Source organism: Trifolium pratense, linkage group LG4 (genome assembly GCF_020283565.1).
Source record: "Trifolium pratense cultivar HEN17-A07 linkage group LG4, ARS_RC_1.1, whole genome shotgun sequence".
Taxonomy (NCBI): Eukaryota; Viridiplantae; Streptophyta; class Magnoliopsida; order Fabales; family Fabaceae; genus Trifolium; species Trifolium pratense.
In genome coordinates, this window is record NC_060062.1 from 15,655,708 (window position 1) to 15,674,252 (window position 18,545).

Below are 18,545 nucleotides of genomic sequence, written 5' to 3' on the forward strand. Positions count from 1 at the left end.
TTCGTAGCTCCAGTTATGACCTGCGGACTGGAAGGGTGTCAAAGTGCTATTTATTCATAAATTAAGTGCGAAAATAAAATAAAGTTAGAAATAAACTTAAATATAAAAACACATTAAAATAGTAAAAATAGTAAATTAAACCATAGGAATACACTAGTACAATAGTAAAAGAATGTGCATTAAAATGCACTGATCAGTCTCATTTTAATATTTGTTTTAAGTCTCACATAATATGTTGGACAGACCCTAAAACGCAGTTGCGAAAGTTTTTCTATTGTATTTATTTTAATATTTGTTTTAAGTTTACATAATATATTGTATTGTACTAAGACTCATTTTCTCCAATATATTGTACTAGACTACTTTGATAAAATGAAAAAAAAATAAATGTTTTTCCATTTTTTATTTTATTTTTTTATACAGAATATTTTTCCCTTATGTTAGAAACCCTAATACGTCTATATAAATATGTTAGAAACCCCTTAAACCCTATTTTTCATTCTTCTTCAAACAAACGAGTTCCCCTCTTTTTCCACTCGTTTTCTCTCGATTCGCCTCTTTCTCGCTCAAATGGAATCACCAATGGAGTTTTGGGGTATCTCTCTCTCTCTCTCTCTCTCTCTCTCTCTTTCTCTCTCTCTCTCTCTCGCTTTCGATTCCAATTTTACTTCACTAATTTCACTTTCTAATAGTATTGTACTGAAATCTCAACACCGATTGTATTCTAGTAGTATTGAATCTATCGATCATAGTTAGATAGGAAATTTTCATTTGTTAGATATTTTTTTGATTTATTTTTCGCAATTTAGTCTAATTATACATTGATTTGAAAATTAGGTGCTGAGGTTAAAGTTGGAGAATCTGTTAAAGTTGATCCAGAGTTGGGATACATCCACATTTCTCAGGTTATAATTTGTTTATGTTATTTCATAACTATTGTATTATTAGTTATTTCAACTTAGTTGTTGAAGAAATGTGATTATGCGGTTATAAAAATTAATTTTGTATAATTGATTTTACTTTAAAGTAAGTTGAGTGTAAAGTGGTTTATATTTAAATATATTTGCTTAAAAACTGCTTAGAAATGGATGGATACATATGAAGCACGGATACCTCTATGATTAGGCTGTCCATGTCAAGTGTCAGTGTCAGAGTCTGTGCTTCATATACATTAATGTAAAAGTGCGGAAAAACACATTTAGACTTAGAAGGTAGAAATCCTAGGTTCAAGTTAGGATCAATTTTGGGGATAAAATTAATTTTACTCGAGAGGGACCAAAGATGTCAAAATCAAGTTTACATCTCCAGAATCAATTTTGGCTGTTGCAAACTTGGAAGCAAACATAGGTTATGTTGTTTTTTAAAAATAGTCTGATAAGGTGTAACTTGTTATTTTCAGGCTGCACTCGGGGAAGTGAAGAAAGACAAAGCAACTGAACCGGTTGTTGTGTATGTGAAAGTTGATGGTCAGAAGCTTGTTCTGGGAACTCTTATTAAGGATGCCATTCCTCACACAACTTTGAATATAGTTCTAGACAGGGTGGCTGAACTTTCCCATAATTCAAAAAATGCTGCTGTCTATTTTTCTGGATACAAAGTTCTTGAGTAATTTTTCGCACTCTTGTGGTTTATTATAAATTGGTTTACCTTTCTATAGAGAATGTTTATTTGGATCTTTTGTATTCATTTTATGTTTTTATTTAAGTTAATATTTGTGTAAGCTTCTTTAGAGAATGTGTTTGGACCTGTTGTTTTCATTTCATGTTTTTATTTAAGTTAATATTTGTTTAGCTTTCTTTAGAGAGTATGTGTTTGGAGATTTGACCAATTTTAAAAACCGGACTAGAAACTGAGTAGACATATTTGGGGGCTATGGTTCAGCTGTCCTAAACAGCTTGATTCGAGACAAAACCGTGATTGGACTGTTAACATAACCGAGCTGTAGTAACTGCTAGTATAAGGTTCAAACGGTTGAAATGTTTGGTTTGGATTTTTAAAACACTTGTTTGGACATGTTTTTTTTGCTAATCATCCTAATATATCCATGTGTATCATGCCTCACTACTAATTCATCATTTATCTTTCTTTTTCTCTCAACTTCTGATGTCTTTCCTGTGGCAGCGATGGAGATTTTGACGACTCTGACGAATCTGGTGAGACTCAATCGTTTGTTTCAAAATGTTATTCTTGTTCTGGATAAGTCGGTTTCTCAAACTTTGTTTTGCTTTGTGTTATTTGTACAGATAGTGAAGCTGAACTTGCTCCTTTGACGGAACCTGGTAGATATTGCTCTTAATCTGAAGTTTATTACATAATATAATACTTCTTTGATTACTAATAATTATCATCTTTTATGAAACCTTGAATCAAAAGCTGAGGCTGCAAAGGAGCTTGGAAAACCTGCTGCTGAAACTGGTGCAGTGGCAAAGCAAGTCGTCAAGCGTGTGAAAGTTGAAGGTGAATCTGATTCTGATTCTTCTGAGGAGGTATATTAGTAACTTCTGGTTTAAATTGCACTTTCATGTAATTCGTTCTTTATGTGTGATGTATCATTATTTTTACTTTGCTATCTTATATCTTCAAAAAGGAAATAAGATGCTTTTTCTTCGAGTTTATATGAGTCTTTTTGGTAAACATTGGTTTTATATTGTATAAGAGAATAAATTTTTTGAACGAAATCTCGTATGAGAAATTGATTGTTTCTTGCTGGTATATAGTGTTATTTGAGATTTTTTATGGTAAATTCTTTCATTTGTCATTTTAGTTTGATTCTGATAGTGAGGACAGTGAAAGTGAAGAAGAGACTCCCACTCCTGTTAAGAAGGTAATCAACTGTTGTACAATGCAGTTCTCTGTTTTGTTATTTATTATCTTATGATTGTATTATGAACAGATTACACCAGTACTTATGCATGTTTTCATGTTTTGAAGGTGGATCAGGGCAAGAGCATGAAGGGAACAAATAAGAATGCACCAAAAGCCCCAGTTCCTACCAAGAAGACTAAAATTGCTACTCCTGAAAAGACTGATTCTGATTCTGATGACGATATTAGTGATGAAGATATCAGTGATGATGATATTAGTGATGAAGATTCTAGTGATGAAGAGACTCCTGTTCAGAAGGTAATCAACTGCTGTACAATGCAGTTCTCTGTTTTATTTTTTATTTTTTATTATCTTATGATTGTATTATGCGCAGACTACACTAGTACTTATACATGGTTTCATGTTTTGAATGTGGATCAGGGCAAGAATAACAAGAGACCAAATGAGGCTGCACCACAAACTCCAGTTTCTGCCAAGAGAGCTAAAAATGCTACTCCTGGAAAGACTGGTAAGGTTATTAAACATACACACACGAGCACACAATACTTTGCATTATATATTCAACAAGTGTTTGGGCATTATGAGAACTCATGCAACATGTGATTAAACATAAGCTGTTTTTCATAAGCTTATTGAAATAAGCTAAAAATGTTTATAAGTATGTCATAACTCAACGTATATTCAGAAGCTCAACAAAAGACATCAAGTGCTTGTGTCACATGATAAATCCTCAAAGAAAATCCATAGAATCTATTCTGATTGATTAGTTTCCCTTGCAGTTTTCCCGTTTAGATGACTAAGTCTGTTTTTAGATGCTTGGTTGGTGCTGTGTTTATGCCAATGTTTTCTTACATTTGTGTGTTCATGATAAATTTATTTGCATTGAGCGCATAACAAATTATTTCTATTTTCGTTGGCATTATATGCTTGAATGGTAAATGTAATTGGTTATAGTAATTGTTTATATTTCTCCCTATTTAATATTCTTTTATGCAGTGATCATATCTTGATTATATTTCATCCTGTTTAACTGGTTATAGTAATCTGTCTTACAACTCTGTTTTTAGATGCTTGGTTGGTACAGTGTGTATGCGAATGCTTTTCTACATTTGTGTGTTCATGATAAATTGATTTGCATAACAAATTTATATCTTCCATGGCATTCTATGATAAATGTAATTGGTTATAGTGATTGTTTATTTTCCCCCTATTTAATATTCTTGATTAAATTTGTGTTGTAGATGATAAAAAAGCTGTACACATAGCCACTCCCCATCCTAACAAGAAAGGTGGAAAAACTCCTCAGAATGGTGCTAAGGATCAGTCTCCCAGTTCTAGCAAGTATGATTTTTCCCTCTTGAAATAGTTAAACAAATATGATTTGACAAAGCTGATGAATAATTTTGTTTGTTAGATCATGACTTAATTATGATTTTTTAATGGTATTTTCAGGTCTAAAAAGTCCAAGCAAGGACGTCGTTGAGTTATTGCATTGATGACCGTATTCATGTAGTAATTTTCCCTTATATTACAGTGAGTATGGTGAAAAAAATTGATCTTTTATCCTAGCTTTAGACTACAAGCTGCGGAAAGTTTGAGGTGAAAACATAGTTTGGAAATTTTTGATGATACTGTTTAACATCCAATATATTCACATTATTGCCTTTCGATCTTGGTTGTAAATTGGTTTTTGGAGAGCGACCGTTAAAGTTGATTTTGTATTTTGCCGTTATGGGTGACTGTATTAAACCTGATGCGAAGCTTTCCTTTTCACTGGCATTCTGATTTTCAGTATTGTTATTGATTTCCTTCTCTGCTAACAAAATACTACATCAACTAGATTCTTAATCAAACGTGTAACTGATTTTATTTTTGATCGATGGTCGATTACTCACTCTTGCAATTCTAATACACTTGGAGTGTGTATTCTGATGTTTGAATTATTACGGGCATGTTTGTTTGAGATTTTAAAAAAAATGATTTTTTTTTGAAAAAAATCATTTTTAAGAAAATTATTAGATTTTGAAAAAAATCTAAAGTTATTTGCCGTTTGTTTACAATCATTAAAATCTATTTTTTTTTAAGATGGTGAGGGATGATGAATGATAAAAAAAAATTGATTTTGATAAAAGCTAATGAAAATAGATTCTCATTTTGATGAAAAAAATGATTGTTTTTACTAAAATGATTTTTGAAAAAATTTGAAACAAACACAATATAAAAAAAATAGATTTTTTTGGCGAAAAATCTGAAACAAACATGCCCTACTTTTAAAGTAGTATAGTTTTTCCATGCGTTATTTTGCAATGTGGTTGTCAAATTCATTTGTCTATTTAAACCTAAGTGTGTGTTTGGTTTGATGGTAAAAAGAATTGATTTTGATAAAAGTGAGTTGAGGTTAATTGATTTGTGTTTGAATACATTAACTTGAAAGTGATTCTCAACATTTGGTGTTGTTTGGATAATTTAAATTAAAAGTACTTTTAGATGTGAAATTACCAAGTTGACCATCTCATCAATTCGGTAAAAATAATATCTCTCTCAAAAATTAAACAAGAATTCTCTAGAACCCCTCGTTTAATTAATTATAAAAAATATATAAAAAGGTAATCAATGGTTGTTGTCTTGCAAACCGTCAGTTCATCTCTAACGCTCGCCATCCATGCTTGCCCCTCTCAAGTTGTTTAATTTCATGGATGACATAATACTTTGTTGATTCTTCTCTTAAATTCAGATTTTAGTTTGTCAATTTTTTTTTTTAATTTTTCATCTGTGTTCTTCTCATTCTTCTTCTCCCACTTTTTTTTCCTCCAAATCTGCAAACATAAGGAGAAACTGTTCCGGAGAACAAAACAATTTGAGGCTTGAAGAAAAAAAAATTTGGATCTTGAGTTGAAGAATGGGTAATTAGGTAAATATATATGTCAGCAAAAAACCAAACTCCAGAATTGCTTTTAGTTAACGCAGAAGCTACAATTTGTGACTTCCAATAAACTCACGTTTTGACGATGGAAGCACGTTTCAGAATTTGCTTTTGATTGTATCCAAATATCATAGAAAATGGCAAACTTGCTTTTGGAAGTTGAAACTCACGTTTAGAAAGCGGAAACACTCAACCAAACACATACTAAGTCAGATATCTGCAAATGTTGATTAACAAATAGAAAGAGTTGCAATATTATAGAAATCAGGGAGGCCCTGGGTTTATTCTGCTATATTACTACTGATGTAATCATTGCCGAGGATCAAATTTTACTATGTTCTCAATTAAAATTTAATCGAATAAGTAAGAAATAGATTTTTTCTTAAATGCACCCTATATTGCCCTTACAACCTAGATAAAGGGAATAAAGAAAATGTGACTAGAGAAATGAAAGAGAGTTTTATGATTTCATTGTATTGCCGATTTTTTTTTTGGTACACTTGACATCTATTCTCTAATTTTAATTAAGATTTGGGGTCTATCGTCTTAATTTAATGTTCGTTTCATTTTTCTAGTTCGGGTAGTCTTCTCTGTTACACTTACAAGGTCGTTTTTCGTTTCACAATTGCATCATTCTAAAACAGCCACTTATGTATGGAGGGAGTTATAGTTTCATATCAAATCGACTCTGCCGATCGTCCTCATATGGCTACTCTTTCATAAGGTGTTCGACTTATTTCATCTGCAACATCTTACTTATCTTTGTACATGCATAGTCCTGAATGGGACTTCCCAAATTCCACACCAAGCCAAGTATAACTTGTGATTATGAAGTCCGGTGTTTGCCTCTTTATTCCCTTTATTTCCTTCCCACTAGGATTTATTTCGTTCAATAGATAGAGGGTCAATTCTAATCTCTTACTTCGTTTACTATGTCGTCCTTAAAAAGTGTCTCACTTTGCTCAACCAATCGTGGGTCCCGCCTGAGCTGAAAGACTTCTTTCTAAGGAAAGGTTTTCTCTCTGAATTCCTCAAAGTGCTTGCGCACCTCTATACCTAAATGGAGGCACATTAGGTCAGTGTATACACTATTGCATCACTTGCTATTGGCGTCCGATTCACTCGTCATTGTCACTTGTACCGTTTGTTGATGTTTATCCACTTACTCCTAAAGTATCAACTGTCTTCCTGACTTTATCTTTAAAATACATGTTTATACATATAGCAAACAAATTTACTTTTTTTTTATATATACAAACTGTTCACGATCGTTACCAATAGATTTTGTTGATTGCTACAAAGATCGGTTGTCTGATGCGGTTCACGCTGGTAGACAGGAAGCTTGGGTTTTGGATTTTTCTTTGATAGAGAAAGCTTGGGTTGTGGAATTAATACACGACATATGCAGCATATGCAAAATGAATTTTCAAAATTGGCTGTTGGAGGAATCCATTTGTTGGAAGCTTCTCACACGCTAGATTCATCAAGACTTGAGTCGGCCTAATATTGTTCGAAAGAACTTGGTGTTTAGATACTCAGTGTTGACGGTAGTAATCATTCGTCGTGCTAATGGGGTTCGCTAGTTTTGGCATTTCTTATGTTTGTGGTGCTCAGCCACGTTGATTGATCATCCCTCGATTTTGCTTTTGATTGGATCTGAGTTGCTTTCAACAAGACGTGATTCTTCATAGATTGATACATATTACACCTCTATTGTGCTTGATCTATCTCAATATTCGTATCATTCCTTGATTTCGAACAATTCAGCTTGAAAAAGCCATCATCGCTTGCTGCTAGCTATAGGGAGTAGTGGGTTCGTAGACTGTTTCCGTGTTGATGGTCAGTTCATTCACTCAAATATTCTACGACTTCTAGTTGGTATGCTTCATTGTCCACACACACACACACAATAATAGTAGAACTAGTAGTTTATTTAAATGAATCATATTATTTTATGAGTTTTCTAGAAACTTCTATTACTTTCTCTTAATTTTGTAATTGTAAGACTTAATGCTTGGAATGTGAAGACATGAGTGTTTTTAATGCATATTGTCATTCGCTACTTAAGTAACGGATGTTATAAAAAAAATTATAGGATGTCTTTGGGGTATCCGCTGCCTAAGTATCGGACATGAATATTTTGGTAAATTCGTAGGGCGTGCAAGAAAATCGATAGGGTGGCAAACAAAATTTTTATTTTATTATAATACAATATGTATATAAAAACATTTGGGCTCTAGACCATTGGCCCCAAAGCTTATATATGTTCAGAGTTGGCCCTGTCCAAAGAATTCAGTTGAAACCCCCTCAAACCCCTACCTCCATCCTGCATAATATTGACAAAATACTATGAGTCAAATAATTAACATGTTAGAGACTAAACTGTGAGTAACTGGATTTCAAATTTATCTTTAATTTTCGGTTTGATTCTTCTTGTTCTTGGTGTTTATGATTGGGAATTATATGGTTTGCTATTCAATGGATACTCCATGGCAGCTTGGGATTTGCGCAACCCACTTGAGCATTAAGTATTGGATAGATCCTTCTAATTTCCATGATCCAAAGGTTGGGTCATATCTTATCATATCACTATAGTATTATGGAGCCCATTTATACACTGTATTTATTATATTATATTATATTTTTATATATTTTAAGTTTGCTAATCAAAGTCACTCGATCACATGCAAGAATATATCTTTTATATGTACTCATAAATAAGCTAAGATATGTATTCTGGTTGACCAAAAAAATAAACTATGGACTACATATATATATATATATATATATATATATATATATATATATTATGCATTTAAACATTGAGTCCTTTGTTAGTTTCATTTATTTCACAAGACAAACAGAAATAGAGTCTAAATAATTTGAATCCAAAGTCATAAATATTGATCATTTATAAATCTATGAATGAAATTCTGCATAAAAACAACCCTAATAATAGATGTTGGCCAATATTGCCATCAGTCGATTATAAGTTGATTCAAATCCTGCAAATATAAGAGTTTAACTCCTATTATCAATGTAAAAACTTCGTTAATTAGTGGATAAGTACCTCTATTAGCACAATGTGACTCTTGAGGTCTGTCCTGATTCTAATGAATCTCTGGGACCCGGTTACTCCCCTAAACCTATTTTTCATATTAAAAAAAAAAAGAAAGAAAATATATAACTGAGTGTTACAAACAATAAAAAAAATGCTCACTTTAGAATCAATGCTTGGAAATAGGACAGCTATAGATTATAGGACACAAGGAGGATCTGATGCTATGTTGAAAATGAGAAACAATACAATATAAGTGAAGCAATCTGATGACATGGAAAAAATGTTGAAACTTGAAAGGCCAGCTTGACAAGAAATATATATAGTATTTGAGATCAACATAAATAAAGAAGGAAAAATTAGCTGTTGCTTTGAGTTTCACTCTTGTTTTATAGCATTAGGATTAGGACAAGCTTTTGAGAAGAAAAAAAATGAAAATCTTAACTTGAAAGTTTCTATCGAATAAAGAGGACAATCATTGTAACTTACCTTTTTTAAATAATGGGTAAAAATTACCATGGCCTTTTCAATGATCTTAAGAAACTTAATTTGGGTACATAGCACCTACTTTATTACAAAGAAAAAACATTTTGACATAAGATTTTGATGTTAAATACGGCATTTTTTTAGTTTTTGTGTAATTTCATATTGTGTATGTAAAGGATAAAAAGTAAGAGAGATATATAGTTCATAAAAGATAAAAAGTAAGATATATAGTGTCGCATAAAGTATATATTATGTAACACAATTTTTTATTATATTACCAACAATTTTACGATTCTAATGAGGACACATTATTGTTGTAAGTACATTTTAAGAATAATGGTAAAATATTAGTTATATATTAATTTGTATACATTAATAGTACACTTTTTTTTTTATATAAGTTCATTTTGCAAGTATTAATTTATATATTCATATATATCGATGGAGTAATTTTTTTATAGATGCTTTTAATCAGACAAGCCAATTTTTTAAATTAATCTCTAAAATATCTCGCAATGGAACTATAGGTTATTGGGTTTCATTTTTCTGAAAACCAAGGTTAATATTAAAAAACAAATCTCCAATACATTATTTTGTCAAGTGAAATCTCAACCCCACAATGAATTATTACTGTAATTTTAATTTTTTTATTTAAAAGCTAAATGATTAGATTTGGGACTGGACCTCCTACAGTAAAAACTGCACAGGAGAGGACCCATTCCCGTATTACACCACCACCTATACATAAAATTAATTGAGCATGTTTCCTCTCTCTAATATTATAAGTGTTAGTACTGAAATTACGGATTATGGATTGCGTGTGAGTACACAATTAATCTCCTCTACTAAAAAAATAAGGCATTAAATTAAAGTGATAAAAAATGAGGTAAAGTTTCACAGACAAAGACACTTTTGCTTGAAGTAACAAAAATGACAATTCATGATTGTTGTCATCACATGTTACATGAGAGTATACCCAAAAGACGTTACATAAAAAAAGCATACCCAAATTAAGCTACATTGATTTTTTTTTAATCTTTTAGTAAAACCCAAAAGGATCCTTTGCTGTAAAAAGAACATCATCATGCATTAAAAGACATTGTTGAGCTAAAGGTTATGATAGGGATAAAAAAAATTGAACCAATTGCATGGTGACACTTGGCATAAGAATATTGGTTAGTGGAAGTATATGATGGAAAGAAATTATGATTGATGTTGTGGTTTTATATTTTTATATAAAAACAACAAACAGCACATGATATGTTGCATGTGATTTCTTATCCTAATGTTTATTTTTTATAATATAAATTGAAGTTATGACAAAAACTGAAAAATATGAAAATGGTATCCCATGCTTTTCTCACATAGTAATATGTCTATTAAGTAATAAGGGGGGAGAAAAATGTAAAAGAAGAAAATGACATGTTATTTTGGAAGAATTCTAATAGCGATTGTACCTTAAAAAATAAAAGTGTTATAAAAGAATTAAGCACTAAGTGTGAGTCAATAAAATTATATCCTTCAAAACATTTTGATTTGTAGCATATATTAAGGGATGACCTCATTTTACTATATAATAAGAGCATCTTTCATTTTATTTGTGTGGAAATACTATAAGAGATCCTTAAAATTGGTAATTTTTTAAATTTATTATTGGAGTACACCAATATGATAATTTGGCATATATAGGGATGGTTACAACTGTCCTTGAGAGTGAAAAAGATAATTTAGACGATTTTGTTAGATCTACTGTAAATTTTTATATTTCAGCAATTACGTTGAAAATTGAATAAGTTATTTTAAATTGATTTGTCACACAAATGTCCGAACCTTTATGAAGAATGTGGTTGGTAAAATAATTCGCAAAGAATGAAAAAGGTATAATTTTTTGCGAGCCATGTTTTTGGTTCGTAAACTTAAAGCGACTGTTCATATCATTTAAGTGCGGTTTGGTTTAATTAGGGGTTCTGATTTTCTAATATATTTTTTTGAAATAATCTTAGATGCATCATTGGAGGTGGTTAAACTAGTATTGGCTAATACTTTCTCTCTTATAAACCAATTCATCTCTCTACGCATAATCGCAGAAACTTATTCTACAAACAGATGAGGAGTATATCTGCAAAATTCTCTCTCAAGATATTTTCCCCACAAGTAACATAGTAAAACAAAAAAAGACAAATACCATGTATCAAAAGTTTGCATAATTTATCCACCAAATTATTTTGTCACATAAGAAAAACTAATAAATAAAGGACCAACCAAATATATAACTGTAAAAATCTCACCAAACAATCTATGCAAACAAAAAACCACACTATCTAACAGTCTAAAGCTCTAATTTAAGCACTTTTAACAGATCTTCTTGTTTGTCTTCAAGACTTTGTACTCCATTGATAATTACTTCTATCTTCTTGATTGATGATGACAATGAAAATCTAGGAAAGAATTTCTCCTCTCCCTATATTAACTGTAGATTTGGTGCAGCGTTCCGATGCTCGAAGAAATTCAGCTCCCCTTCTTATACTTTGTAAAGAAGAAACTAGAACAATATCGACACGACACTAATGAACTTTTAAGGATTTTGTGCTCAAAAGTGCTTTTACACTATGGTTCCAACATAACCAAATCCAACAATTGAGAAGGTTAAGGTTTGAAGGAAGAGGTAAATAAAGTAGTTGTGCTTCCCATAATTATAATCATAACATCCACAGAAGAATAGAAACACTGCAAATCCCAGCTCCAAAAAGTTAAGCCTGTTCATGTTCAAACAATAAATCAAAAGGTTAGATAAAAATTATGAAATTTTTTAACTAAGACATCTAAATACATTTGATCTATGAAGCAGTGACACAGACACGTGAAAGCACCAACATCGTGTCTGTGTCACTGTTTTATGTGTTTACACGTGTAAGTGTAACTATCTGTGAAGCAGTGACACTGACATGATATTGACACACCAACACATGTGACAGTGAATCAGTGATAGATAGTTACACTGAAACGTGTAAACACATCTTCAATCTGAAGTATCAGTGTTGCAGATATGATATTCAAAATTGTAGGTGAACTAAAAGTAAGACAAAATTCCAACTTTTTAGGAACTCAAAACTACAAAACATAATCTTATAATATGTTGAGTTCATTCTATAATAATTCTAATTTTGGTTTTTTAGAATCTTCTGTCATGTGCATATGGTTAAAAATTTATAATCCAAAATCTTCTGTAATATTCATGTGCATATGTCAGAAACATTTTGATTAGCATAGCATAGCATAGCATTGTTCTTATATGCAAACGGAATTAAAAAATATTTAGAAGAAATGTTTATACCTACTCAATGATTCTTAAACTAACAATATCACAAAATGAATAATAACAAAAAATTAGTCACTATATTATTTCCTTTAATCATCAAATTATTGAACAAACTATAAGATTCCCTTAATGACAGCTACTATGAGTGACAACCAAAATGTAGATGTAGAATTTGAGATTAGACAAAAATACCAAATGAAGATACAATAATTTTGATTTAAAAGATTAAAAAAATTGATAAATAACTAACCTTTCCATAAATTTGGATCTTGTTTTCTTTTGAACTTTGGCATTAGTCTTCTTGGCAGCATCTCCAGATTTGTTTTTGATATTGTTGTTGACAGAATCTCCGAGTTTTTCAGTTACAACCCATTCATTAGCCCTTCCGTATTCAAACAAACCGATAAGGGTAGCCTTGGTACGGTGCAAAGACATGACATTCTCGAAAAGGATCCAATAGAACAAAAGGTGAATAGACCTGCAAGAGTTTTCCGTATAGTGAGTTTGACAGAATCACGATGTGTGCATGTTCGGATTAACAGTGAGTTTGGCAGAATCACATTCTGAAAACTCACTGCTATTTCAAACATGGATAAGATAACACGATAGAAAATTAAGCGTACCTTGGTGTTCCGACTGAGTTGAGAATGGTGATGATGGAAGGAATATAAACGGCACCCCAAATCGGAACATGAACCTCAGGGACCAAAATTGTGAGCGGGATTACAAGACAGTAGAAGAAGAAAGTGACCATATGAGCTACGATTTTGCGAACGAAGAAAAAGCTGTATATAACATACACTTTCTTCCAGAACCTCACTTTCTGCACACAAATCCAAAATAGAACATCATCAAAATTCAGAACTAAAATGAATAACATGTTTGACTCTTCATTCTTAATCTTAATAAAGAAAAATACCTTGTTCCTTATAATCTCCATCGCCATTTTGCGGAACAGATTAGCAGGACCACAAGACCATCTGTGCTGCTGGAATCTGAAGGCTCTCAAAGTACTTGGAAGTTCACTGTTTGCCTATCAAAATGAAAATTGCAATGATAAATATCACACTTTGATATAAGCACGATCTTTTGCATTAGTCCAGTCATTACGGTCAAATCTCAACCGTTGAAATCCATATGGAACGGTTGAGATTTGAGTTTACTGATTGGACTACTACAGAAGATTTGAGCTAAGAATAGAACCATCGTATGATTTGGGAACTAGAAAAGAAGATTTACCTGGAGGTCTCCGAGGTACAAAAATTTCCATCCCCTAAGACTTGCTCGAACAGCAAGGTCCATATCTTCGACTGTTGTTCTGTCTTTCCACCCTCCTGCTTCGTTGATTGCAGCTATTCTCCAAATACCAGCAGTCCCTGCATTCAAGTTCCGAAACATCAATCATTAGTAAGTAATTACAGACACTGATACGTAGACACTCATAATTATTACGAAAAAATGAAAGTGATTGAATGTAATCACATTTGTCAGGATCGTGTCAAACACCAAACCAGACACACCTAAAATCTAAAGAGTCGCTACTACATAGCTATAAGGCAATGTAGCCAAACATATGGTTTAAATCCACACGCTAACGCGACTAACAACTAATAACTAACAACATTAGCCGCAAAAAAAAAATGTTTTAAAGGGAATTAACTTACCATTGAAACCAAAGAAAGCATGAGTAGCTGATCCAACTTCTTGCTCAACTGTGAAATGATAATCCAGAGACATCTCTTGCATTCTTGTCAACAAACACTCATTTGAATTCACTGTCACAAAACCATATTCTAAATGTTAATATAATCCATAATTTGTTACTACCAACTAATTAATTTAATTTTGCTCAATTTAGTCATTAAAAGATGAAAATGAAAGCATAAAACAATAGTCTATACTAAAAAAAAGTTACACTAAGATTTTGACTTTTTTACTATATGCTTTTGGTTAATTAACTTTTTCATAAGGTAAGTACAATTAGAGGACAAATGCATAATTCCATTCTGGTGGCCAACAAAAAGTACAATAAAGCAAAAGTCAGCTAAGGTCCCACATAAACACATGGATTTTATTTTATGTTTTAGCAAAAATAACACATTATAATATGAAAATGATAGCAAGATTTAAAGTTTAAAGTATGTCTAAACAAACCAACACTATTAACTAACACCACCACCACTATTATATAGAATTATTTTTAATTAAAATTTGAATTATAAATATAATACCTAACCAAATAAGTTTATCATTGTGAAATTGAAAAATTCGTCAAGTTTAATTGTTATGCACTGATATGATAATAACAGTGTAAAAATAACAATAAAATCACATTATAAAATATTTATATAATATCTTAATAAATATCTACATGTCGTGATTTAATAATAAGTTACATTGTTTTGTTGTGAGGTGACATAATAAAAAAAGAGAAGAAGGAATAGTAGAAGTGTCGGCAGAAAAGAGTAAGGTCCACCATTAGACACATGGTGCTACCCACACTGACACTCTTATTATTATTATTCTTATTATTATTTTATGTTTTTATTTATCTAAACCCTAAATATACTGCAAAACCACGTGGGAAGTATTAGCTTTGCTGGAACTATACAAAACTTTGATCTTTGGATTCATTCATACATGACATTTTTACCCTTTCAAAATAATAGTGCATGTAACTTTAGTTTAATTTCTTTCTTCATTAAATTAAATTATAGTTTAATGTACCAAAACAAATATTATAGTTTAACTTGTTTCAATTTGCACAACTTGTGAATTATTTTCTAGTAAAAGAAAGACTATATATCTCATAATTTTCACATGATGAGAATTGGACTCATTCCTATTTCTTTCACTATATTAAAAAACTTTAACTCCTTGACCAAAAAAAAAAAAACAAACTAAATTTCAACATTTTAATTCTAAAAAAGTAGAAAATACAAATCAATAATGTCAAAAAAATAGTACAAATTGACACATTTAGCCGCCCACATTTTTTATTTTGTTGTAACATTTTATTTCTTTAATTTATTTTCTTAACAAATGGTAACATTATTATACTAATTATCATCATCATACAACCGTTGGAAAAGTAGAATTAGAACTAGTAGTTGTTTTTATTTATTTGTTTTTTTTTCTTATTACTAATATCCCACTTTATAATTATAGTATAATAATCTAAATTATAATGACTCGTTAATGTTCCCCACCCGTGATTGAAGGGTTTGTTTTCATGGACCCATTCCCCTAAACCGGGCCAACCCAAGTCAAACAAGGACAAAATTGTAAAAAGCAAAAGTTCACTCTTCTACACAATCAATATAAAAAACAACATCACATAAATCATTTTCAACTTTTTTTTCTTTAAAAAAAACATTGCCAAATATGCCACCGACACTATGAGTCTAGATATTCAGTAAAAAATAAATAAAATGGTTGTAGTTTTTACTAAAAATACAATAAAATGGTGATGGTTTGTCACAAGTCCTCGTTTAACTAGTAAAAAAATGTCGAAATTGTATATTCAGTACTATTAGTAGCAAGTATAAAGTCAAATAATTTAATTCACAATTATTTTAAAAATTTTAACGCAATCAATCATAATTATCAGATGATTAAACTTATTTCACTTTAACAATAAATATTAGTATTGTAAAGTCATATATGATTGATTATGACCGACAATGTATACAAATTAAACGATAAGTAAAATTAACTTACCAAATCTCCAACGACCTTGAACAAGAGCAATTTCAGGGTTTCCAACAAGAAAAGGAATAGCTCTTCTAAGAAAACCAGGTGGTGGACTAAAATCAGCATCAAAAATAACAACATATTCACAATGTTTGACATAACTACGTTTTAATCCTTCTTTTAATGCTCCTGCTTTGTATCCACCTCTTGTTTCTCTTATTTGGTATGTTATATTTATTCCTTTACTTGCCCATCTTTGGCATTCCATTTCCACCATTTGCTACATTCATCATCACAACAAAACATTATTACTATATTAGTATACACTATACTATAGTACAATTTTTTTTTTATTTTCAATAATAACTACAAAACGTACTTAATATTTATTGCTACATTTAATTCCTCAACACCCCTTTTAAATAAAAAAATCCATATGGTCAATTTTATTTTATTTTTTGTAACAAAAAAAATCTATATGGTCAATTTTGGTATTCAACATGATTGTTAAAAAAATCACAACTGGGATTTATTCATTTAATAAAAAGAAAACTATTTTTTCTTTTGTTGACTCAATTTAATAGAAAATGTATAGTACTTTGAATGGTAAATACTAGTACATATAAGAAAAATATTTTTCTTTAACAAAAATGAAAAATAAATAATGATCTTAAAATCGAGATATATTGGTAAAAAGTAAGATTAACAAAATTACGGTGGCACGTTAAGTTAATAAAAACATTAATGTGATTTTTTACCAAAATTATCGTGATTTTGTCAAATTTACCATTAATCGAGATAAACTAAGAATGTAGATCCTCATTGAGTCATTCAAAAATTGAACTGAAAAAAATGAACATGAATTTGTGGAATACCTTAACCACTGGGTCAGTAGAATCATCAAGTACTTGGATCACGAGTCGATCCGTCGGCCATGAAAGTCCACACGCAGCTCCAATCGAAACCTTGTAAACCTGTTCCAGATAAATAAAAACATTATTTATCAGAATGTACGGGTCTTTTACTAGTTTTAAACCGTAAAAAAAATAAAAAAAAGTAAAAAAACAGAACATAAATAAAAACAAGGAGAATGTTAACTTGTGACCCTAAAAACAAAACACATAAAAGAATCTTGTCTGACCTCTCTTTCATTGAACATTGGAATTTGAACAAGAACAACAGGAAAATTAGAGCCACCAAGTTCTTCATCATCTTGAAGAGGTTCATAGTTATAACGTTGTTCAGGTTTTTTCCAAAAGAGTTTAATTAAAACAATAACAATACCCATATAAACTCTTTCCATGAAAAGCATAAGTGCCATTGTTAATGAAATGTAAACACAAGCATTCAAAAGAGGAACAATCAATGGTGCTTTCATCACTTCCCAAATCATCTTAATTTGACTTGAAACATCATAGTTCACTTGAAAACTCTCTGGTATAAAAATTTTAGGTTCTGATTCACCCATTTTCACTCAAAAATTAAAAAAACAAAAATTTAAGATCTTTGGTAAAAAATTAAAAATTAAAAAAAAAATGGGAATAGCCCTTTTGATTAATTTCTCTCTACACTCTCTAAAAATCAAAACTTGTTCACAATTTTGTTCATAAGAATAAGAATGCCTCTATAGGTATGAAACAAACAGAGGCATTCTTTCTTTGTGGACAGTGAGAGTGTAAGAGAGAGAGAGAGAGAGAGAGAGCTAGAGAGAGAGAATGAGAAGGGCAATGAGTGTAGAGATAAAGGGGTTACTTTATAGTCAGAGTTATGGTGATAGATTTTTCCATCTACCATAAATGTTTTTTATTATAAATATTATTGTTATTTATTGAGTATTATTGATTGGTTGATATTTCTTTTTTTCTTTCTTTTAATTTTTTTTTATATTTAAGTTATATTCACAGAGTGTCTTTTGCCTCACTGGAATGGAATATGCTGCTGCTTCCTTTTTAACCAGATATGTAATAACATAAATCTCTACTGTCAAAAAAATGTTTGGGTTGAATTTTTTTATTTTTTTTGACTAATTGGGTTAGTATTTTTTTGACAATTTTTTTTTTTTTGCTTTACTGACAATTTTAAATACTATTTTCTTTTGACATAATTACTTTAATCTAATTGATTATTCTGAAATCAGTATTTTTATTAATAAAAAAAGTTTTTTTTGACTAATAAAAAGTTACTTTTGACTTAGAAAATTAATTTTTTTTTTAAAAAAAATTTGACTAAATATTTTGACT

At 30.6% G+C, this 18,545-nt stretch overlaps 2 protein-coding genes across 2 annotated transcripts; one reads left to right on the forward strand and one right to left on the reverse strand.

The window, feature by feature from the left end:
• The first annotated feature begins 440 nt into the window (after positions 1-440).
• On the forward strand, positions 441-4,706 carry LOC123881681 (histone deacetylase HDT1-like). Its single transcript, XM_045930401.1, has 11 exons — positions 441-595; positions 838-905; positions 1,400-1,605; positions 2,122-2,153; positions 2,244-2,279; positions 2,374-2,486; positions 2,765-2,824; positions 2,932-3,123; positions 3,247-3,334; positions 4,068-4,167; positions 4,279-4,706. Exons 1-11 carry the CDS (start codon positions 571-573, stop codon positions 4,307-4,309), a joined length of 951 nt encoding a protein of 316 aa, XP_045786357.1. The 5' UTR covers positions 441-570; the 3' UTR covers positions 4,310-4,706.
• A 6,776-nt stretch (positions 4,707-11,482) lies between these two features.
• Positions 11,483-18,036, reverse strand: LOC123920040 (glucomannan 4-beta-mannosyltransferase 2-like). Its single transcript, XM_045972128.1, has 9 exons — positions 17,447-18,036; positions 17,181-17,279; positions 16,333-16,585; positions 14,277-14,387; positions 13,852-13,988; positions 13,532-13,645; positions 13,236-13,435; positions 12,863-13,090; positions 11,483-12,049 (listed from the first exon to the last, which is right to left on the reverse strand). The coding sequence occupies exons 1-9, from the start codon at positions 17,771-17,773 to the stop codon at positions 11,896-11,898; spliced, it is 1,623 nt and encodes a 540-aa protein (XP_045828084.1). The 5' UTR covers positions 17,774-18,036; the 3' UTR covers positions 11,483-11,895.
• Positions 18,037-18,545: the final 509 nt, after the last annotated feature.